Below are 23277 nucleotides of genomic sequence, written 5' to 3'. Positions count from 1 at the left end.
TTGGAACTCACAGGGGGACCCCTCTTGTGCAAGGCCAAGCTGGCACCCCAAGCAGGCTGCAAGGCTGGTGGGCACACCCTTCGCCCAGCCCAGGGTGCCCACAGCCCTGCTCACTGCCCCGCTGCACGGTGCGGTGCAGGGCAGCGTAGGCTGGGGGGACCGAGGGCACGCTCTTCCATGCCAGGGCTCCGCTCCGCCCCATTATCTCCTCCTGCAACGCCTCCTCCACCCGTTAACCCCAACCGAGATTATAGACCCTCAACTGTCTCCAACTGCTCTGATTCAGGGATAAGGCTGGACCCTCGTCCCTTTCTGCCTCATGGTGTTGAAGGGAGGCTGCCTGCTCTCTGGGTGCTGGCGGTGGGGGGCATTACAGGGGCTGGGGGACACCCCCACCTGCCCGGTGTTGCCTCCAGAGCTTGCAGAGGAAAGCCTCTGCCAGGGAGAGAGCTGCAGTCCCCCTGGGTCTTCCTGGTTCAAGGTCTCTCTTCCCTCCCACCTCCTGCCTTTCCTGTCTCTGCCTCTTGGTCTCCAGGCTGCTTCTACAGCTTCTGCTTCTCTCTCAGGCTGCTCTTCCCCCACCCCAGAGCTGCACACCTGGCTCTTCACATCAGATAACCCGCGCCCAGCACCCTCGCCCCTCACCTCCTTCCTCCCCACTGCCTGCCCCACCTTCCAGCTCCCTGAGCACCTAGATGGCCCTGGGAGGGGCAGGGAGGGGAACCCCAAAGCCTTGCTGGGTAATGAGGGTGTGAGAAGACAACTCTTCCTACTCCCCAGCACACGTGGCGAACACACACACACACACAGACACACACACAGTGGAAACTCTATACCCCTGTGCCTACTGGGAAACAGTGAGGGGGAGGGACCCAGGGACCAGGCTTTGGGGCAGGAGGAAAATCCAGCCTGACAAAGTGAGGGGGTGGGGGTTGAAGAAAGGGGCAGCCTCTGGGGCTGGGGGTTCCACAGCTTCCTGCTTCTAGGCAGAGAGAAGCTTCTTCCCTTTTCCAGGGCTTCCTGCTTGCATGAGGTCATCTCAAGTCCTGAGGCTAGAGGCCTTCCCAGCAGGGCCTTCCTCAGGCGGGTCTGGGCTAGGGAGATGGGTGGATGCCATCTGGGCCCGCCCCTGCCCCTTCCCCCTGCTCCCCAAGGAAGACCAAGTAGGGGTGGGGTGGTCGTGGGTAAAGGGGTGCTGAGAGGGTGGGTGTGGTGCTCAGGATGCAGGGATGGGGGTGAGAGCCAGGCGGGACACCGTGGGAGGTGACGGTGGGGCCTAGGAGGGAGGGGACAGGCTGGGGGTGCCCGGGAGCTGGAGGTTTTAATGCCTCTTGACAACAAATGAATCATAGGCAAATTATGTGGAAATGATGGCGTAAATAAAGATGTGTTATTTCAAGGCCCCAGTGTGTCGTTGTAGGAAGAGAGCCGAGGGGGGAGGAGCAGGAGGCTGCCCAGCCGGATGGTGCCTGTAGGTGGGGGCCCAGGTAGAGTTCCTGTGGGGGGCGGTGGAGGTGATGGCCCCCCGAATCTAATCTCATGTCACCTTCAGGGTGATGTGAAACAGCAGGTGGCCAACCACAGCTGGCAACCCTTCCCCGGAGAAGAGCAGCCCTCACACCCACTGAGCTCCTCAGTGGCCCCCCGCCCTCCCCTAACCTCCTCGGGCACTGCTGCAGACACATTCCTCCAGTGCCTGCTCTTGACTTCTCTCCACCCTTGGGCTTGTCCCCAGCAGGAGCAGAGGAGACAAAGGACCTCCAGGTGCCTCCCGTGGGCAGATCCCCCTGGAACCCAGCCAGGGAATCTGGGATGAGCACCTGGCCATCGCCCCTCACTATGGGCTTTCTTCTGGCAGGAGAAGGCTGGGCTAATACCCACAGCGACAGGCCCCTGGCATATGGACTGAACTCAGTACCTTTACTTGCTAGATGAGTGAATTCATGACTTCCTCATAGCCAAATCTTGGCTTCTGCTCAGCCCTCATCCCTGCTCTCCACAGCCCTCCACAACATTGGCAATCATTAAATGATCAGAAAAACACGTGTGCTCATACTGCCCTGCATAATCATTACCTACTGCACATACTACCTCTTAATCGTTTCCTCCAAGCCTATGTTTTTTCAATAGTTGCCATCAGAGGGCACGCACAAATCTCTATTTTCCTTTGATGCTATGTTGCATTCATAAATCCCCTTTTAACAGCTTCATAATTTCTATTAAGTGGAAATATTATAATTTACTTCACAACTTTCCAATTGTGGGTGTTCAAATTGTTTCTAATTTTCCATAATATAAGCAGTGTGATGGAGAACATAATTATGCTCATATTCCACTTCTTCTCCCCAAATTCTGGCCATTGAAATCTAGTTTAGGGTATACTGGGTGGGGTTATTGAGCCAAAGCGTAACAATATTTTGTAGCTCTTACCATATATTGCCAAACTGATTTCAAAAGAGGTTACGCCACTACCGACAACATACACACTTCACCAAGTTCTCGCTGATGTTTGAGAACAGGACCTACCTTCGGGTCATTTTAATTGACATTGCTTTGATTGTGATCAGGTCGAACATTCCCCTACCTTTGCTTACTAGCTGTGTTTCCTCTTTCCCGAAAGAGTCTGTTTCTGTGCTTTGAACGTACTACTGTTTTAGCGCTTTTCAACAAGTCCCGTGAGCTCTCTTTATAAGAATGATTCTAAAGCATTTTGATTGCAATCGCCAGCAAATCTCTCCTTCTTGACATTCTCTCCCACTTTGGATTCCCATGTGGCACTTCTTGCTCCGTTTAAATCTCTGACTGCTCCCTCTCAGCCTCCTTCTCCAGCTTCCACTCCTCTACCCTCCGAAATCTTTGTTTCCTCAGGTTTCTGAGTTTAGCCACCTCCCCTCCCCTCCCTTTCTCTCTTCTTCTCCCCAGCTCTTGTGGTCTCATCCATCCTGCAGTTTCATCTCTCACTGATCTCCAGGTCTTCACTGTCCTTTGTATGTCTTCTGAGCCCCAGACAGCAACTGTCCCACCAACATTTCCCCTTGTTTGTCCCACCAGCACCTCACACTCCACCTGCCCACAGCTCCATTCTGCATTTTCCTCTAAATGTGCTTCTTTTCCCACATTCTCTAACTTGGCTCCCCAAACTCCTTTGGGTTTGGGGTTGTTTTACGAAGGGGGAAGAGGAATGCACAGGCTGGCAGATCTGAAGAGGAAATGGGAGTCTATCAGCCTTTAGCTGGGAAGCGGAGGAAAAGGCCAGTGGTCAGGGAAGATGCTGCCCTGTGACTCAGTTTCCTTGCCGCCTATATAATAGAACTGATTCCAGCTCTATTATGAATGCTTGAAAACCAAAGTGGGTAGTTACCCTCCTAGAGCAAATTAACTCTTAACATTGACCTTGACGGTTTCCTCTTCCATCTCTTGAGCCTCCTCCCCAGGAAGGGACTGGAAGGGGTAATGAAGAAGTTAAACTACAAGTCATCTAAACCTGCCGCTGGCCACCTATGGCTATTGTGCACTTGAAATGTGGCTAGTCGGAATTGAAATGTGCTGTGAGTATAATAAAATAAATAAATACATACTGCATTGCAAAGACTTAGTATGACAAAAGAATGTAAAATATCTCATTAATAACTTTTTATTTTGATTACACGCCAAAATGATATTTTAAGTATAGTATATTAGGTTAAACAAATATACTATTAAAATGAATTTCACCTATTTTTACTTTTCTTGGTGTGGCTACTAGAAAATGTAAAGTTCCACGTGTGGCTCACATTCTGTTTCTTTCGAACAGTGCTGGTCTGGACCCTCCCAGCAGGTGGAACACGGGCTCCAGGCTGAGGAGATAGGACGTTCCATGGCAGATGCAGGTACAGACCCCACTGCAGCTGTGGGCCAGCCCAAGCTCCAACCAGATGTCTGCAGACTCACCCAGGCAAAGCAAAGCAATGCAACATTTCCTGGATGATTCCTTCAGTCTTTGACTTTATGAGGTCCTCTGAGTTGGGGCTTAGCTCTCCTGAGCTTGTCCCTATAGATGCTCTGTTATTCTAGGAAAACACTTACCCAGGACCACCCAGAGCTTTGGATCTTCCTCACTTCAATAGTCTATTGGGAGGTTTTCCATCATTCCACTTGGGTCAGGCCCTGGACCCCTTTCCAGAAGCCCAGAGGCATCCTTCCTCCTGTCTAGGGCGCTCTCTCCCACCCATTTGGGGTTAACCTTAGCCCACCTTGGGCTGGGAGGGAATGGAGACAGAGGTATGCTCAACTTGACCTTGAGCCTCCAAATATAATATACCTGAGCTGAAGGGACATTTTGTACTTTGTTTCTGATGCCTATCCTTCCTGCTGGCCCACTGAGAGGGGAACAAGGGGAACAGGAGGGGGCCAGGGAGGCGGGCACACCCCACTGGGCAGCCCTTCTCCTCTGTCTCATCCCTGCCTTTCCTGTGCTCCAGATGAGCCATAGGAGGGCATCGAAGCTGGGGCCCAGTCTGTGTGGGTCTACCCCTCCCTCTCCTTGCCTAGATGACTCCACCTCTCCCAGGTCCTAGCAGGGATCCGAAGGCCCCAGGCAAGTGGGGGAAGGGGAGCCACTCCTACATTCCCAGAAGTTGCTGCTGCCTCTTCCTGTTTTGCTAAACTTCTGGCTCTGGCCCCAAGGGGGGAGGGGGAAATCACCAGCAGCTCCTGCCCCCCAAAGGTCAACCTCATCCCCCTGGTCCTCTTAGCTAGTTATTTATAGCCCCCCAGGCTCTGTCTGAGGAGCTGGATTGCTCCACCCTCAAATGTCAGCAGCTGTGACCATTGCCCCAGGGATGCAGCCAGATGTGCAGATCACTCCAGATGTGCAGTGCCAGGATTTGGCAGAAGGGGCCAGGCCCTTTCTGCAGTCCATATGGCATTCCCTGCAGCCTGGTCCAGGCTCCCCTCAACTCCCAGACAACATGTGAGTGTTCCGGGAGGGTCAGGGAGGATCGCACCTATTAATATTTTCCCACTCCCATATGCTGGCCAAGCTACCTGTACACCCTAGAAAGGTCAGTTTGTACTATAGACACGATTGGATTCACTTGTATAAATTAGGTCAGTGCTCATTTTGAGATTTATTAATAATTTGCAGGGGAAAATAGGCTTAGAGAGAAGAGACAGGACACTGTCTTTCTTCTATTACTAATGTTATCATTGGAGCTCTGTACCTAACAGAGCCCAGTGTGTGTGAGGCTCTGTTCTGAGCACTCCGTGTCCCCATCTCATCAGTCCTGGCAGCAACCCTAATATGGCAGGAGCTTCACACCCTCTTCTGCAGATGAGGAAACCAAGTCTCCTTGAGGTTAAATAATATGCCTAAGACCGTGCAGTGGGGAAGTGACAAACTCCAGCCCAAGCAGCCTGACTCCAAATCCTTGCTCTTAGCCACAATACCACCTCCCTTTGTCCATTCCTCCATGTGTTTTTGCATGACCACTCAAAAGCTCGGTGTAGAGAGCCCTGAAGCCCCGGCCTCAGAAGCTGCACAAGGGAAAGGGTGTTGTCTGTACACTGTCTCTCTGCCTCCTCTGCCCTCCTACCCCCAGCTACTCAGGCCAAGCTGGAGTGGGGGATCTGACAGTACAGAGACTTCTAGAATCACTGTTCCAGGCTTCCTCGGGTAGCCAGCACAAAGGGGGTCAGTGAGGGCAGAAGCACTGCCCCAGCCCAAAATGGCCCGATGATCTGTCAGGTCCCTTCCAACTTGGAACTCCGATGACTCTGAACCCACGATCTCCTTTGCAGCACATGTTGTTTGAGTCCCTCATCTGACAGTTTTCTCTGCTCCAAGTTCTTTTCTTAGACTGTATCCTGATCCCCAGGAGATGACGGATTCCTCAGTTTAGAGGGACTGTGGCTTATTGCATCTCTGTGCCTGAGAGCCTGGCACAGAGTGGATGCTCAATAAATGGGAGCTGATGAAAAGGAGTATGATGCTGATCATGCACGGGTAGGGTATGTTAAGGTCTTACTTAGCAAGGACACCCTTGCTCCCCTCCCGTTTAAACACCCCCAACCCCATTTCACCCTCAGCTCGTTGCTCTCTTTCCTGCCTCCAGTCTCCTGACACACAGGCGCATAATCCAAACCCACCCTGGAAGACACTCCTAGGGGAAGAGAGGTGAGTGTCCTTAGGCCAGGGCCTTCTCAATGGTCCCTCCTGGACAGTTGGGGACCAGAGGTCTGCACCTCCAAAGAGGAGCCATTGAGGATCCCCTGGCAAAGCCAGATCCTGCCCTGCAGCCAACACAGTCGCTGGGGCAACAGAGGGGCGAGCTGGGGGATATGGCAAGACCGAACCTCGAGCCTGCCAGTGGGTGGACCACAGCATCCCTGCAGGGGCCCACTGGAGCGAGTAATCGTGAGCTGGCTGCAGAAAGGCATTTTGCAACTCAGACAAATTTCTTCTTGCTCATGATTAGAGTGTGGCCCGGTGGCTGCCTCCCTGACCATAATCTCTGCTGGCACCGGCATCCCTGGGCTGGGCAGCGACAGTGGTGGAAGGAGCGCTGACCTGGAAGCCTGGAGGCTTGAGCTCTCTGCCTGCCCTGACCCTGATTAACCATGTCACCTCTGGCAAGCTATTTCCCCTCGTGTCCTCAGTTTCCTTATCTGTGAAAGGAGTGGTCTGGATCAGATGAGGGAGTCCCAAACCTAACCACACCTTAGAATTACCTGTGGAGCGGCAGATTCCTGGCCACCACCCAGCCCCCTCAGAGCATCTGACTGGGTCTGTGATGGGGCCCCGAAATCTGTTTTTCATAGATTCTCTCAAGTGATCTCGATACAGTGTCAGGTTTGGGGGCTCCTACAGAGCAGATAATCTTGTGCAAACACTTGCAGCTCTTGGGCGCAAAGATGCTAGTAAATGGCGCAGCCACGTCCGTCATGAGGTTTACTGCTGTGGGGTTTTACTGGGGGGGGGGGAGGGGTAGTTTATTTCATTATCATCATGATCGTTATTATTATTTTGATGCCAGCATTATTGTTACAGAAGGATTTCGTGGTGGCCCCATCTGCTTCTGTCATGAATCAGGCTCTGGCCTAACAGGGTCCTCCGTTACCTCAGGGTTTGGAGTGGGGCTGGGAGGGGACGGCCTTCCCTGGTGGGTGGTGCCTCTTGGCAAGGGGGCTTTGCTCTCCCCCTCTCCTGGGTGGAGTTTGGCTGGACCGGCTTTGGCACCGACCTCTGGGGCTGAGAGAGTCTCTCCCCATCCATGTTCCTCCTCCACCTTCCCGTGTTTGCCCTCAGCCCTGGGACGGCTCCTTCTACTCTTCCTTTCCCGACTTCCTCCCCAGGCTCCTTCCGATCCTGCCAACCTCATTCCTGAGCCTGGCTAATCTGTTTGCCACCCTCTGCCTCCTCTCCTCGCCCTTGCAAATGCCATTCTCCCTACCTGGAATGTCACCCCCGCCTCTCTCCCCACATCACTTCACATTTCTGGGCTCTTCAAACCCAGTTCAACGCTCACCGGCTTCATTCAGGCCGTGCCCTGCCCGACCGCCCAGGTCTGTCCTCGTTTTGATGTGCTCATTTACACTTGGAAGAACAGAATCAGAAAACTGCTTTAGACTCAAAAAAATAAGTAGAGATGATCTCAACCAGCCCTCTCGTTTGACAGAAGAGAAAACTGAGGCCCAGAGTAGGTTGTGACTTGGCCAGTCACGCAGGCAATGAGAGGGTTTAAACAGTTGGCTTTGTAAGAGGCTGTCAAGTATTTTTTGTGTTTGTTTTGTTTCCTCAACACATTGTGATCAATATAAGACCTGGGCTGTGATTTTGCTTTTGTCTTTAATGCTCTTTATCGCCACATTCTGGGGGAGTGTGTGTGTGTGCGTGTGTGTACATGTGTGTGTATGTTGTATATTCAGGGGCTACAGTAAGCAACTGTAACTTTTTTTATGCTATCAGGACAATAATTCTAAAACTCAACAGTGGCACAAACTTTTGCATATATTCTTCATCTGATCTCAGACCAGCCCCTTGAGGTTTGTAGCCAAGATATTGCTATTTACAGAGCAGGAAACTGAGACTTAGAAAGGTGTGACCCAGGAAGTTAATGGCAGGACTGGGCCTAGAACTCACATTCCCTGACTCCCAGCTCAGGGTCCTGGTACCCACAATGCCACTCTTCCTACTCTCTCTCTGCTGCTGGCTGGGGACCTAGGGTAGTAGAACGGGTGACCTTTGCCATCTTTTGCACTCTTTGTACCTTCTTGGTCTTGGGGTTGAGGAGACCCTGTCTTTGGCTTCCTGCCCCTCCCTATCCTGTGCCAGTGCTTTCTCCTCGTGTCCCCCCACCACATTGTTGGCACATAGTCACATGCACATATACGCAGAACTGCAGGTGTCTAGGGCAACAGACCACAGGGGAAACCACATCACCTGCTGAGTCTGTAGGGAGGGGGGGATGGGGAAAGGACTCGCTGAGTTCTCTCCAGCTGCCCCCATCCCCACCATCATCTCCCCCCCCAATCTGAGCTGGCAGAACTTGTGGCCATGCTGCAGCCTCCTCTTGATTTATCCAGTCAATTCTGGCCCAGAACGATGTGGCACCTCTTGTCTCAGACCATGAAATCCTAGATGGGGGCTGCCTGCCTGTACCCCAAAGCCACTCTCCCCAACCCTCCCCAAAGTACTTACACAGTTTCTCTGATCCTGCCTGTGCAGTGCAACAGAGAAAGGTGGGAAACAAGGAGAGGCCACATGGCCGCGGTCAGGGAGGCAGGAAACTTGGCATCTGGAATGACATGTATAGATCAGCTAGGACCTCAAGTAACAAGGCTACACTGGAGCAGGAGACCCTGGCAATAGTGTCTCCATTGTTTTGACCTGACAGGAGAAATTGCACAGGCTCTGAATCAGACACACTGGGGATTAAGTCACTTACTGGCTCTGTGGCCTTGGGCAAATCATTTTGTCTTTCTGAGCTTTAGTTTGCTCACTAAAACAATGGGGACAATAATGAGATGTAAGTGAAAGGGCCTTGAACAGCACGTGATATGCAGGGGCTGTTCAATAAATCCTAAATTATCCTCCTTTCCTTCCTTCCTTCCTCCCTCCCTCCCTTCCTTCCTTCCTTCCTCCCTCCCTCCCTTCCTCCCTTCCTTCCTCCCTCCCTTCCTTCCTCCCTTCCTTCTTTCCTTGTACTTCTTATATTTGGTTCTATGAAACCCTTTATTGGGAGTTGGGGACCTAACCTCCTCTATTAATCTGAAAGTCCTAAACCCTATGAATTGACATTTGATCTCAGATCCAGAAACTGGGACACAAGGCTCAACCCAAGCCAATGCAATGGCTGTCCACAAGATCTCACTGAGGCCTTGGGGAAGCAGTACGTTCTGGTTCACTTCGTGGGGAGCGTGTGAGAATAAGTGCAGGTACAGGGATGAATTGTGGCTGCAGCCCCCACATCTAGAAGGCTGGGACAGGAGGGGTCTCAGAGCCCTGAGGTATCATTTTGCCAGGAGCTTTAAATCCTGGCACAAAGTAGGTACCCAATAATATTTGCTGAATGAATGAATGGCCCTGACACTACTTGTGCAACTTTGGTCAGGGTTAACCTTTATTGGTCACGCTTTACTTGTGGGCATAACAAAGATTATTGTTAAGAATAAAATGATCTAATGTTTGTCAAAGGGATAGCAAGGACTGCTACATGGTAAACAGTTGGTAAACAGTAGCTAACTAAGGAAAGGAGAGGAGAAGGAGAAAGAGAAGGTCAAGTAGGCCCAGACTTGGTGCCCTCAGGCTTTGTGCTGGCCGGAGACTCTAGGGAAGACTCAGGAAGCCAAGGCAGGTCCTTTGGGGTCAGTTTCTTCTGCTAGGTGTTCAGCTGAGGAGGCTGTGAAAGGCCTGGACTCAAGAGCCTTTTTAAAAAAAGCTTCCCATGGCAACCAGGCTAGAGGAGAGAGAGGTAGCCTGCATCCTTCTGTCTCATGTCTCTAAGGGTTCCCAGAGGCTGTCTAACATATCCTGGCAGGGGACATGTGACTTAGAAAGTGGCTTAGGACTTGCTGTGGGGTGGGGGCTGGTGGAGTGGTAAGTATATCTGGCAGGGGAAGGAAGAACACAGTCCAGCTTCCCTGATGTAGGTCGCACATGTTGTCTTTCTATGTTTTGGACACTGAATCCTGGTGTGTGTAGAAAGCCACATGCTAGGCACTGTGGGGACAGACAAGCAGGAAGACACCCTTTGTTCAGATCACTCAGAACTCAGTGATCAGGTTAAAAAGAGAAAGAAGACTTGTAAACAAATACATGTATGATGCATGTGGCAGAAGAGAGCAGACAAGGATCTGACTTCAGCACAGAAAGAGCTACAGGAGAGCTAGGAGGTGTGCATGTGGGGGGCATTGTGGGGCTAGGGGAGGGAGATAGCAAGGGAGAGCCCTGGGCGTCTGCAGTAATCAAGTGGTTTTTCTGGAGGCTGTGGCTGCCAAGGAGGACTTTGGAAGGAGGGTGATCTGATTTGGAAGTGAGGGCTGGGGATGACATACCTGAGTGGAAAAGCATGCGTCTTGCAGAGTCAGCATAGGTAGTTTATGGGCTGAAAGAGTGTATCGGGGGCGTCCAGCTGGAGGACGATCCTTGAAGGTCATGAACATCTGTCCCAATTCAACAACTCAGCAAGTTTGAATTCTATGCAAGACACTACAGAACATGCACCCATGACTATGGCAGTAGGTGCGTGGGGATACCCACTCTTGAATGCTCTTGGGGAAGAAGGAAGAGAGTTGAAACAAGCAGACTAGGTGGGTGAAGGTCAATGTACAGAGAAAGAGCAATACAGTTCTGGGGTGGGGTCCTTTAAGGGAAGGGAAGAATCCCTCTGGCTGTGGGAATCAGGGAAAGCTCCTGGAGAAGCAGGTATAAGCTGTGGGTCTTGAGGACTAGAAAGCTTTCAAGAGGGGGAGAAAGGGACTGGGGAGGACATTCATTTTGGAGGGAACACGGTGAGCCCAGGCGAGGGGGTGGGAAAGTACAAGGATGTGATAGGGAGCAGCTAGAAGCCCTGAGCTGTGCCCGAGGGAACAAGAAGTCTAAGGCCAGAGGTTCACCCAGCATGGCCAAGCCCTCCTAGGCAACTTTGAACTCTTGCTTCCAATCTGACGCGACTCCTTCTCTGGGTCTGCCTCAGTTTCTCCTTCTGTAGGCTTCTGGAGTTCCTAGGATTGCAGAAAGTAGGAAGGGGTCAGATGGAAGCTGCTCCCTGCTAGCGTCTCATACTACAGGAGAGCTCAGTGTCCCTGGGTTGTGGACCTCTCCCCTTCCCAGGAGCAGCTGCGTTTCTGACCCACCAGATTGCTGGAGGCGGACAGGGCTGATAGGCTAGGCCAGGAAGCACAATGGCAAGGTCCTCAGCCCCTGACCCCTGAATCTGACCTTCTTTCCAGCTAAAAGGGTGGTTGGGGGGAGAGGCAGGGAGGGCCACCGCTTAAAGCCGGCCCTGAGCTGAGTTTATTAGCTGAGGGAGGGCTGGAGGCGGCTGCATTCCGACTCACAGACTGGAACATTTCTGTGATCCGCTGTAATGCACTGGGGGACACTGGGCACATTGCTGAAGTTTGACTCATAGGGACCGGGAGGGGGAAAGGAGGGGGGCATGTGGAGGGAGAGGAATGGGAGGAAGAGAGGAAGAAGAGAGGAGGGAAGGAAATCCCTTGAGAAATTTCTTTAAAAAAAGAAAACTTTCAAAATCCGCACCACCCCCACCCCCTTTTTCTTTTAATAGGAACAGGCTGGACCCTTCTGTTCCCCTCAGCAGGCATGGGGGGGTGCCAGTGGGGGAGGGCTGGGTAGTGATTCAAATCAGATCCTGGAACTTTCCTGAGGCAAGTCGTGTGTGTGTGTGTGTGTGTGTGTGTGTGTGGTTGGGGGGGGGGTGTCCATCTGGGGTTCCTTGGGTGGGACATGGGACTCCACGCGTGTCCAACTGTCCCTACGTGTGGCTGTCCGCTTGCGGGCTGTACGTATATGTAGGTATGGGCACCGGGGTCCTTCCCCGAAGCCGCAGTGTGTGTGTGTTTGTGTCAAGGATTCTGGCCCTGTGTAAACATGGATGCATGCTCGTGTACGTAGTGTGTGCGAGGGTGCGTGCGCTCAGGTATCTGGGTTTCCGGGAATTGTGCGCGGGTCGGAGCGCCGCGCGGCGGCCGGGGCTCGGGGCCGCGTCCGGCGTTCCGGGTTCGGCGCTGCCTCCCGGGCGGTGCGCCGCGCCCCGCCGCGATCCGGCCGCGCGCTGTGTCTGCGGCCCGCCTGTGCGCCGCGCGGTGCAGTCTGCCGGGGTGGTGTGTCCCAGGGCCGCGAGCGCCTGCCCCCTCCCTCCCCTCCCCCTTGGCCCGCTCTCAGACTCAGATAAAGCATTTCCTTCCATTGTCATCCTACCCGGCCGGCCGGGCTGCCAGGGCCCTCCCCCTCCCGGCCCCCTCCCTTCCTCTCGCCGTCTCACAGTCGCTCTGCAGCCTCCGGCGACTGGGGGGATGTGAGGCCGGCGCCCCAGCCCCCCGCCCCGCCATGAGCCCCCCGCTCTGAGGGCCCCGGCCCCTGGATGCACAGCCCCAGCGCTGGTGAGTACAGGGCGGCCGCCCCCGCCCCGCCCTGCGCGCGGCACCCAGCGCCGCCAGCACAGGCTCGGGCTCCGGCTCCGGCTCCGGCTCCGGCTCGGGCTCTGGCCGGCCCGGGCCCAGCCCGGCGTGCACCCCCCGACCGCGCCTGCCCCGCCCGGCTCAGCGGGGCTCTGGCAGGCTCTCCGCCGGGGCTGGTTCCGGGGCCGGAGGGCTCGGGCCTCCCGCGGGGCGTCCACATCCGCCCGCCCCGGGGCAGCGACAGGCCCGAGGGAGGGAGTTGGAGGCCCCGGGTCGCCGGTGCGCGGGCCCGACGTTCCATCACCCCCATTCCCGGGGAGGACGAGCCGGGGGACCGGGACGGAGGACGGCCGCCGTGGCCCGGAGAGGGGGCGGTGCTCTGGGGCGGAAGGTTTGGAAGCGAGAGGGCAAAGGGCAGCACCCACTGAGTTGGGGCCGGGCTTGTGGGGCTGGACATCAGCGCCCCCATCCCGTGGAGCTGAGCAGGACCGTACTCAGATCCTTGGGCGGGCGAAAGCGGTTCCCCCTGGAGGGGTCCCTGGCTAGAAGGTTTCTCTGAGCATCGCCTACCCACCCTTGCTCACCCATCAGGGTGAAGAGACACCTGTGCCCAAATGAGCTGTGGAGGGCACTGCCGGCTGGGGCGCGGGAAGGTGGGGACCGCAGGCTGTGCACTGAGGGGTGGGGACAGGATGTGCACCCCCCAGGCCTGGGTCTGTTGGTGTTGGGGAGTGTGAGAGCAGGCGGCAAACCAGGCAGCGGAGCTGGGCTGCCACAAGCAGAATTTCTATGCCTGTGGGCTGGGAGAGAGCCCTCGGGCCTACAGGCTGCCCCGTCCCCCCCCCCCCCCCACATTTCTTCCCCTCTGGCTGCCCATTTGAGTCTAACCTGGCCAGCCATTGCTGCACCCCCCATTCCTCGTCTCTGCTGGCCCATTCCTCGTCTCTGCTGGCTGTCCTGCACACCCGAAAGCTTCCCCCTGCGTCTGGACACTGGCTGTCTGGCTGCTAACCCTCCCTGCCCACACCCCTAATCAACATCTGCTTGAGGCCCACCTCTGCCTGCCAGTTTCTAGGGTAAGAATGGGGCACTGGTCCTTAGCAGCTCTGCTGGGAGCTCAAGATCTAGACTCACCAGCCCATCCCCTGGACTTGCACCTGGATCCATGGGGACCTTCCTCAAGACCCCTGTCCAGCCAGTGGGCTAAAAGGAAGGAGAATGTGACTCAGATCTCCACCCTCTAATGGGGCACTTTGGTGGCCCATTTCTCCCCAGCAGGACCCCATAGGTGGCTTAGGCTGCTGGCATTCTTCCTTCCTCACACCAACCCTCTCACACCTTCCCAGGCCCCTTCTCCAGCCCCTCACGGTGTAGCATTTCATTCTCACTCCCTGCTCCCTGCTCCCTCTGCCCACCTCAGTTGTTAGTCGTTTTCTTCTTCTCTGCAGTCACTTCTGAGGGAAACTAAGGCACAGAGCAGTCCCATTGTGTTGTACCCAGTGAACCCAGACTGCACTCAGGTCCTGGACCCACTGGGACTGGTCCCCTGCATTTGGTCTCCTGATGTCCCTCACTGCCCAGCAGGGCCAGGCTCAGAATCAAGCTCAGAGCTGCCTTCTGTGCAGCTGCACCTGGTTGGTCCTGGGGTAGTGTTCTCCTGAGGCCTCTGTGTCCCTTAGTTCAAGCCCATTGGGTGGGTGTCTTTCTGGCCACCAAGTGTTTTGCTGGGATCCAAGGACAGAGAGAAAGTTGCATATCTCAGCTGGTCACTTCAGTTTCATACTCAAGCTCAGTTTCCCCATCAATAAAATGAGGAGAAAATTTCAAGCACACTTCCCAGAGCACAGAGCAGGAGAGATTGACTATAAAGAGATGAATCAGTGTCCAGTGTGGGTGCCATTACATTCCCCCAACTTCCCTTAGGGATAATGGACCTCACATTTAGTCCTTGGTGGCATTTGGGCATGGGAGGTGGAACTTTCTCAGTTCTGATATAAAACGCTCGGGCAAGTGAGAAGTTCATGTGTGATGGGGATGGGGATGGGGATGGGGACCCTCCTGTAGCTGTGGGCATGCTTGCCCAAGGACTTGGAAGACAGAAGCATGTGTAACCTCACCTCCTCCCTGTCTTCTTTGTCCTGGCCTTTCATTAAGAGCTGGTAATTTTGAAGTTGGCAAGGGCCTGAGAGAAGATGAGCTAATCACGCAAGGCCCAGGGTCGCCCAGCCAGGGAATGGCAGGCGGAGCAGGGCCTGAACGAGAACTTCTGACTCTGCCACTGCCCATTCTCTCAGCCTTCCCCCCACACCCTGGCCCTCCCTGGCCAGACTGGGGGCTGGGGCCTCCAGTAGGGTGTGGGGTATTATTGGAAGCATGGCCAGAGTGAGGCCTGGGGCTGGGGGGAGGGCATCTGTCCTCCCAAGGCTCCCGGGACTGGACTGTGCATTTGTGTGTGTTGGATTTGTTCCCTAGATGGGGCACTTCCTCTGGGGCAGGAAGCTTTGATTTCCTGTCAGGGGGAGTTGGTAGGGATTAGGAGTGGGGGGCTCAGCTCTGGGCCATCCCTGATGTTGTTTGGAACCACAGAGGGCCAGAGTTTCTCTTAAGGCTGCTTCCCCTAACCCTGGGCAGGAAGGAGAGCCTTGGTGAGGAGGCCCAGGCTGAGGCTGGAGGAGGCTATGAGGGCAGTGAGATGGGGGGTGGGCAACACAGCAGGAAGCCTGGTCAGCAGGTGACCCTGCCGGGTATTGTGTTTCCTTGTAATATTTTCCCCCCGTTTCTGTGGTTACCTTCCCTGGGGGCCCCAGGCCTTGGGGCTGCAGGAAAGTGCCCCCAGACAGCCCTTTCCTTAGAGGCCTGAGTGTTAGGAGGAGTCCCCAGATTTAGCCACCTCCCTAGCCCTTTTGGCTCCCGAGGACCAGGGCCTGGGAATCTAGGCAAGTGGCCTGAGTGAGCTTGGAGGCTGGGTGGAGGCCCTTTGGCTTTTCCTGGAGGGAAGGGGACAAGAGGGGGTTGCTGGACGTGAGTCGCTGGCCTTAACCTCTGCCTCCCCTCAACCCATCTCTCCAATGTCCTCCTCCAGCAGCCCTCCCCCTACATGGGGGAGTGGACAGCATGCTGCCTGGGGCAAGGGTAGGGGTGGGGGTGGCAGAGGCAGAGGGATGTTTTCATCAGCAGAGCATAGCTCCTTTGTCCTGGACCAGTTCCCAGAGGCAAAATAAATTCAGGATAGTGTCTGTTTAGTGTGGGTCAGCTTGTGATGTGTGTGTGAGCGGCACACTGGGTGTGTGGTAGGAATCTGTGTGTGTGTCCCAGGCTGTGTACGTTGATGTGGTGGTTCCTTGGCAATTTGTGATCCATGGGGTGGCTCTGTGTTGGGTGTCTTGGGAGTATGCACACATACAGTACAGATGTGCGTCATCTGTAGAGAGTGCACCTTTGTCATTTGTGGCCCTGTGTGGGGTATATGGAATGTATGGACACGTTTTGGGGGGATGTATTCCTGTGTAGGAGTGGCTTTTTAATAGAAGTCTAGATGTCAGCTCATAAAACACCATCTCATATGTGGTCCTCAAATGCCAATTCCTGGACCATTTGCTTCAGAGTCACCTGGAAAATGTCTGAAAATAAAGATTCTCTGGCCCCGTTCCAGACCAACTCAGTCAGACTCTACAGGAGTGGGGCCCGGGAATCTGGATTTTGACATGTGCTTCGGGTAATTCTGGTGCAAAGCCGTGTTTGAGAACCATGGATCTGGGCCACCCTCTACATTTTTTCTTTTGAGGAGAAGAGATGTAATTTGTCCAAGGTCATAGGGCTACTAAAAGGAAGAATCAAGACAAAACTCCAGGCTTCCAAGACCTGTCCGGGACTCAGTGCTCAGCATGCCCCTCTGTGGGTGCGTGTGTGCACACACCCTGCGTCATGGCGTGGGCCAGACAGGGCTGATGCAGGTGCTGCCTCTGGCTGGCGCTGAGCTTTCCCCTGGAGTCCCAGCTTTCCCGACCTTGCTGTTCTTGTTACTTCCTGCTTCCTCTTCCTTGGGGAAATCCTGGAACTGTTGAGCGTCAACCCTAAAGGTCAATGTTGGCAACCAGGGAGCCCCATTTGCTCAGCCAGTCATTCAGCAATTCATCCATTCATTGCATACTTGCTGAGACTTGCATTGTTCCAGGTGCTGGCTACAGAGAGGCAGTGAACACATGGGCACAATCTCTGACCTCAGGGAACTTCCACTCTAGTGGAGGAGACAAACAGAGCAAGTAAGCAAGTAAAGGAATGAGTCTATATGTCTAGTTACACACTGTGATAAGCCCTAAGAAGGAAATGAACGCGGTGTAGCAATAGAGAATAACAAGGTGGGACTTCCTTAGATAGGGTGGCCAGGGGAGGCCTGCCTAAGAAGGTGACAGTGGTGCCCTCTCTCCTCTCCCCAGACTGCAAGTGAGCCCTCAGAGCCTTTAGAGCCATGCTTGGGAACCACCTGGATCCAGGTGGGGGGCCTGGGCGGAGCTCCACTCCTCAAGCAGCCCTCAAAGGTTGGCAGGAGGGAGGGAAGGACTGAGCGGCACAGGGCGAGCTCCTTTGTGTGGGCAGCAGCCATGTTCCTTCATGGGGCTGAGTCCAGGGGGAAGGAGGCAGCCTCTCTCCAGGAGCTCTCGAGCACTGCCCTGCTCCTGGCCCTCCTGCCTCACCGTCCTCCCACCTCATTCCCTTCCGTCTCATCTGCCCACCCAGGGAACTGCTGTGCCAGATCCCTCCTTTCTGGGCCTAGCCTGCCTGCCTGCCTCTGTGGCCACTGGGGTTTATTTACTTGGCTCAGAAATCACCGAGGCGAGAAGGGGTCAAGTCTTAGAGAGGACCCTGGGAGAGTGGACAGAGACAGAAAGAGGAGCCGGGGCTGGGAGAGGTCACAGCTCAAGAGAGGGCTGAGGCTGGCGGAGCAGGGTGCAGGACAGGAGAGAGACGTGAGGAAGACCTGAGCCCAAGCGGCCCTTTGGCTGGGCGCTCCAGAGCCTCTCCTGCGCCCTTGGCACCTGCCCCCAAACTGGGTGTTACTGAGACCAGAGGGGCAGGTGGTCTGGTTCAAGCCGCCAACTCTGCATCTGCTAGAAGGACATGCTCCCATTGGTCCACCTGCAGCCGTACCCCTTCACCCTTCCCTCAGGAGGTTCACTTTTCACATCAGCAACTTGGGTGTAGAGTCCCTGCTCTAGGCCAGCGGCCTAAAGATCCTCTCACCTCCAGCCTCTTCTCGGAGGAAGGTTTCCCCTGGGAGCTTTGGGCTGCAGGAAGGTGTGGCCAGGCCCTTTCTGTAGAGTACTAGAGGAGCCCTCAAAGAAAAGAGAGGCTGGTCTGCTTTCCTCCCCCTGCACACTGCCAAGGCTGTCCTTCCACCCTGGCCGCTCTTCCGGCTGCTCCCCCAGGCTCCCAGGCCTTCCCTGCCCAAGCTCCACAGCCCCCACAGCAGGACGGGGAGGGGACTTCTCCTAATGCTGCGGGCCCTGGCTAAACTCACCATCCCCACCCTGCTCCACACCACTTCCTTTTTCCCCCCGTGTTGCCTGCAGGGATTGGAAACCCTGGTGGTCAGAAGCCTGGGACCTTAGAGGCAGCCTCATGCCGTGGGGACAATGAGGGGAACCCCATCCCCCTTTAGTTCAGCTTCCTCCCTGCAGAGCCCGTTCTAAGGAGCCTCTCCTGCTCCCCAAACTGGATGAGACTGAGACCAGAGGGGCAGGTGGGTCTGGTTCAAGCCGTGACCCCCAGCCCAGAAGTCCCATCTCCCCCTCCCCCGGCCCCCCAGGATGACAGGGATTAGTGGGGCAGGTTGGGAGTTACAGGCTCGGAAAGAGTCTGGGGTGGGGGAATTCGGCGACTGGGCCGTAACCGTCTTGTTTTGCTTGCCCTACAAACCTGCACGTCCGGGCATCCGCTGCGCCCTCCTGGGCGTTCAGGTTGTAGAACTGCTCTCAGAATGACAGGCTGGTGGCACCCGGCTGGGGCAGGGGAGGTGGGGGGGTGAAGGGGGAGCCCCAGGCCAGGGGGAGCGGGAGGGTTAAAAATAGCAGCAGCCTTGTTTCGGTTAGCAAATGTGGAGGCGGGGAGCTGAGGCGGGGCGGGCAGCGGGCAATGTTTGCCCACAGCGCAGGGCTGTGCTTCCCCTGGGTCCCAGGAGTGAGTCACGGTAGAGACACTGAGGAGGTGCTGGCACAGCACCCCCACCCCCTCGGGCGAGGGCCTGAGCTCCAGAGCTGAAGGAGCTGGGAACCCTCCCCTCCAGGCCATCAGGGCCATCTCGAGAGTGGGCCAGGGGCACTGTGTGATACGGGGGACGAAATGTGCCATTCTGAGGCCAGAGGCCTAGGTTTGAATCACAGCCACATGGCCGTGGGACCCTGTGCAGGGTGCTGAGTGCTCTAAGACTTGATTTCCTAGTTTCAAGTGGGGATTTTCTCATCTGTGTATGTAAACACTTGGCGTTTAAAGCACCCTACAGATGTTAATTATCACCGGAGACCTGTTTTGCCCATTGCAAAGCCTGGCAGGAGGCCCTTCCTGGAAGGACACAGAGGGAGGATTGGGATGACCTTAGCAGAATCCCTCTTTCTCCTGCAGACATCTAAGTGTGACACTGGGGACATTGCTCTCTGTGCCTCAGTTTCTTCACCCGTAATGTAAAAATAATTATAGTGTCAACCTCATGGAGTTGCTGTAAAGATGAAAGGAGATATTGTAAATAAAGTTGCCTCCATGCCTGGTATGAAGTCTGTGTACACTGAATATTCATCATTATTATTAATGTTATTGTTCATATTTTTGAAGGTCAGGGATAGGGAATGTTGAAGACATGAAGAACAGAAACTGGGCGCAGCCCCAGTTCACAGAAAAAACCAGGCCAAATTCCCTGTTCCAGATTCCTCCACCCATAAGGGCCTGGAGCAGCAGGAGTCTGTAGCCAGAAGTCACAGGGTGGACCCCTGCTTCGCTGGTTCCCCCCACCTCCCCCAGCCTTACCCAATGAGGCAGCGTGAGGAGGGACCCCAGGGCCTCGCAGCCAGCTGGCCCGGCGAAGGGGCTACCTTGCCAGCCTGGGGAGGGTCTGGGACAGGGTGTAGAGTACCTTGCCAGCATCTGCTGGAGTGACCTTTATTTTAGCCCCTCCCTGGCAGCTCTTAAGAGGAACATGAGGCAGAGGAGGGGTGGGCAGGTCAGTGATGTCAGCAGTGAGTATTCCCAGCTCAGCGGCTCTGGAAGCGGCATGAGACATTTCTTTCAGGAAATGATCATTATTCAGCTGACAGGCATTCATTAAGTAAGTCCTGACTTTGTGTCCAGCCCTGTGCTAGGCCCTTGGTGAGATTCAGGAGAGGCAGAAGACACTGGGTTGCAGATAGCACGGAACCTCAGAAGATCTATGGTCCAAGAATACACAGAGACAATGAAAGCCCCGTGGCCTAGTTCTCACAGGAACCTGAAGTCACATCTTGACTTTGCTACCTGTGGCTGTGCCATCTTCATGTGTGTGTATGTGTGGGTGTGTGTGTGCACGTGTATATGCTGCGTTATTATTACCAGGGCAGTTCGTGTGCATTGTAGACAATCAGACAAAGCAGACCAGCCAAAACTAAAAACTAAAAAACACCACAGACTCATCAGAGATCACTGCTGTGAGCCGTCTGCACACCTTTCCATTTCCTTGCATGCTGTACTTTTTACCAAAATGAGACCACGCTGCATATGCTGTTTTTCCAGTCAGTGATCTCCACCTTCCATTACAGTAAATTTTTATCTCATCAAATTCACAGTTGGCCAGAAATTCTCCCTATAGCTAGTTTGTCCAAATTGATGTCCAGGACCATGTGTCTGTCTGCTGAGTTCCCTGAAGGCTGTATGAACACCCTGGATTTGTGAGAGGGAAGAACCCCTGCCCGCCAAGTCTCAAGGGCAGCCCTGGCTGTGAGAGGGAGTCGGGTCACCTGGAGAATCTGCCCAGTCGACTTCTGCTATCTTCCCAAATAACAGGCAGAAGGAAGAGGATGCTAGGGCACGATTAGGGTGGACCTCTTGGGTATTTACTGTCATTAATATTAATATGGCATGTCTGTTAATTCCCCTCTTCATAGCTTGTTGCTATTCACATGGAGATGCCTCCATTTGCTTGGTTCCTACTGACTCCCCACCCCAGCCCTGGGCCATGGTGCAGGCCAGGGTCTCCTCAGTGGCCTCTGCCTTCCCCTGCACCAGGTCAGGGATGCCAGTGGCCACTTGGCTGTGTGCACAGGAGGCTGCCCTGAAGGTGTGTGCTCCCTTCTGCACCAGTGGATGCCTCCAGCCCTCTACCTGCCCAAGGCCTGCTTGTGTGGGAGGCCTGGGGCAGGCGGGAGTAGAGAATGAGAGAGAGAGACAGACAGAGGGACAGAGGACACACACCATTCCCTCCCAAAGGAATTCACTCCAGAGTACCCACTGCGAGGGTGACTTGCTCTGGTTATGCAACCCGCATTTTGTACAGGGCTTGACAGTTTCCAGAGTGCTCATGCAGCATTTGATCCTCCACAGCAGCCCTGGGAGGTTTGCTTATTTAGTGATACCCTGCTGGAGGCAGCTTGCAAGAAATACAATAAAATGGTAATATATACATTTAAAAAGCTGGGAAAATATAAGATGAAAAAGGGAGTGAGGGTGGGGTGGGGGTGCCTCCTGGAGACAAAAGACATCTGAAGGACACAAAGCAGAGATTATTATCTCTGAGTTTTTTTTGTTTTGAGACAGGGTCTTTCTCTGTCCCCCAGGCTAGAGTGCAGTGGCAGCATCATAGTTCGCTGCAACCTCAAACTCCTGAGCTCAAGTGATCCTCCTGCCTCAGCCTCCTGAGTAGCTGGGACTACAGGCACGTGCAACCATACCTGGCTACTTTTTAAAATTTTTTTATAGAGATGGGGTCTTGCGATGTTGCCCAGGCTGGCCTCAAACTCCTGGCCTCAAGCAATCCTCCTGCCTCAGCCTCCCAAAGTGCTAAGATTACAGATTTGAGCCACCACACCCAGCCCATATTTTTGTTATTGTTGCTGTTTTGGAATGGAGTACAACACACTTTGTGGGAACATGCAGACACTTAGAGTCACACCCTAGGACCACACTGTGACCTGCCTCCCCTCGGTGGCCTTGCCTCCTGCCAGGAGGTGGGCTGAACTGTCTGTTCATGCCAGTGCACTGATCCTGAGCTTAGATCCTGGAGCCCTAGCAGCCCCATCTGTGTGGCCTCGGGAAGTTCCTTCACCTCTCCGAGCCTCAGTTTCCTCATTTGTAAAATGAAAATAATAACAGTATCTACCTTATAGTGTTGTTGTGAGGACTACATGAGGTGGTACTATTAAAATGCTTAGCACAGTAATCGGCACACGGTGAGCATTCACACATGGTTGTTGATCATTATTATCAGTTAACAATCAGAATGATATACTTACTGTTGATACTGTAACTTAGACATTTCCCTGGCAGTCTTGGGAGTGGGCTGAGGGCCTTGTGGGTGGCAGAGGTGAGAGGAGCCGAGGAAGGCACATCTCCTGGCAGAACCAGTGGGCACGCAGGAGTGGGGTATGCAGGGAGGCAGGGTCTGGCCGCGGCCCCTGGAGCTGGGGGTGGCAGGAGAGCAAGGGAATGCGTGAGACCTGAGAGGGGAGAGGGAGCGGCGCTGAGAGGCAGCCCAGGGTGGAGAGGGTGCTTCCTGGTGCACTGACCCTTGAGAAAGACTGGCTCAGACTGGCTGCTGAGAGGGAGCAGCCGATCTAAGTGGGGCTCCAGAAGGGTGGGGGGAGGGGGGAGGTGAAGGCAGAAGCCGGCAGAACCTAAGCTCTTAGCCCCACAGTACAGATAGATCTTGCCTGCTTAGGATGTTCTGCTTACGATAGGAAAGACGGTGGTTAGACATCATGGTGAACTTCTTATCTCAGGGATTGGAGATACGGGAGCAGGGGAGTGAGGAGGAGTGTGGCACTTGTGTCTTTGAGGGCTTTCAGGACCTGAGAACTCCCAGGGCGGTGTGGACGAGCTGAGCCTGCCTGTTCAGAAATTCCCGAAGTGGGCAGGGCAGTGCAGGAGCAGGCCGAGCTGTGGGTGACAGGAAGTGGATGCAGGCTCTCCAGGAAGTAGCTGTGCCCTCCCCTTCACAGTGGGCATGCAGGGAAGGCCGAGTGGTGGTCTGAGAGGCCCTGGGAGGTGGGCAGGGCTGGCAGGACCCCTGGTTTTCGTTGCCAGAGGACAGCAAGGCTCTCTGGAGAATGCCAGGCCCGGGCATTGACAGCCACATGCACCTCAGAATGGCCCAGCACTCCTGCCTCAGGGTCCAGCCAGGTCTCCATCCATGAAGAAAGGCCTCGGGGTGGAGTAGAGGGTCTGGGGTGGGGGACAAGGAGCCCGGGAGGACACTTTCCCACCCCCAGGAGCTCGAGCTGCCGCTGCCATGGTTACATGTGCTTCCTGTTTGAGTCATCTCAAACAGCCAAAGGGGGGTGCACTGGCTCTCAGCTCGGGCCACCGCTGTGTGGGGCTGTTTACAACAGCCGTGTGTGGGATTCCCAGAAAGAGACTCCAAACCGGACATCCTGCGGCTGCAAAATACCCAGGTGTCAAGAGCTAAAAATAGCCGCCCCC

The 23277-nt window shown here is 54.7% G+C and overlaps 1 protein-coding gene across 3 annotated transcripts in view; it reads left to right on the top strand.

Moving 5' to 3' along the window:
• Positions 1–12466: 12466 nt before the first annotated feature.
• The window catches only part of HDAC7 (histone deacetylase 7), a 34502-nt gene continuing 23691 nt past the window's right edge, over positions 12467–23277 (top strand). For all 3 annotated transcript variants that reach the window (XM_069489316.1, XM_069489318.1, XM_069489315.1), the window contains exon 1: positions 12467–12603. In XM_069489316.1, coding sequence (XP_069345417.1) covers positions 12585–12603 — 19 coding nt within the window. In that variant the 5' untranslated portion in view covers positions 12467–12584. The remainder of the gene's footprint in view (positions 12604–23277) is intronic.

The sequence above is a fragment of the Eulemur rufifrons genome, chromosome 16 (assembly GCF_041146395.1).
Source record: "Eulemur rufifrons isolate Redbay chromosome 16, OSU_ERuf_1, whole genome shotgun sequence".
Classification (NCBI taxonomy): domain Eukaryota; kingdom Metazoa; phylum Chordata; class Mammalia; order Primates; family Lemuridae; genus Eulemur; species Eulemur rufifrons.
The sequence above is the reverse complement of the archived record's forward strand: the minus strand, read 5'-3'. Positions and strand labels throughout refer to the sequence as shown.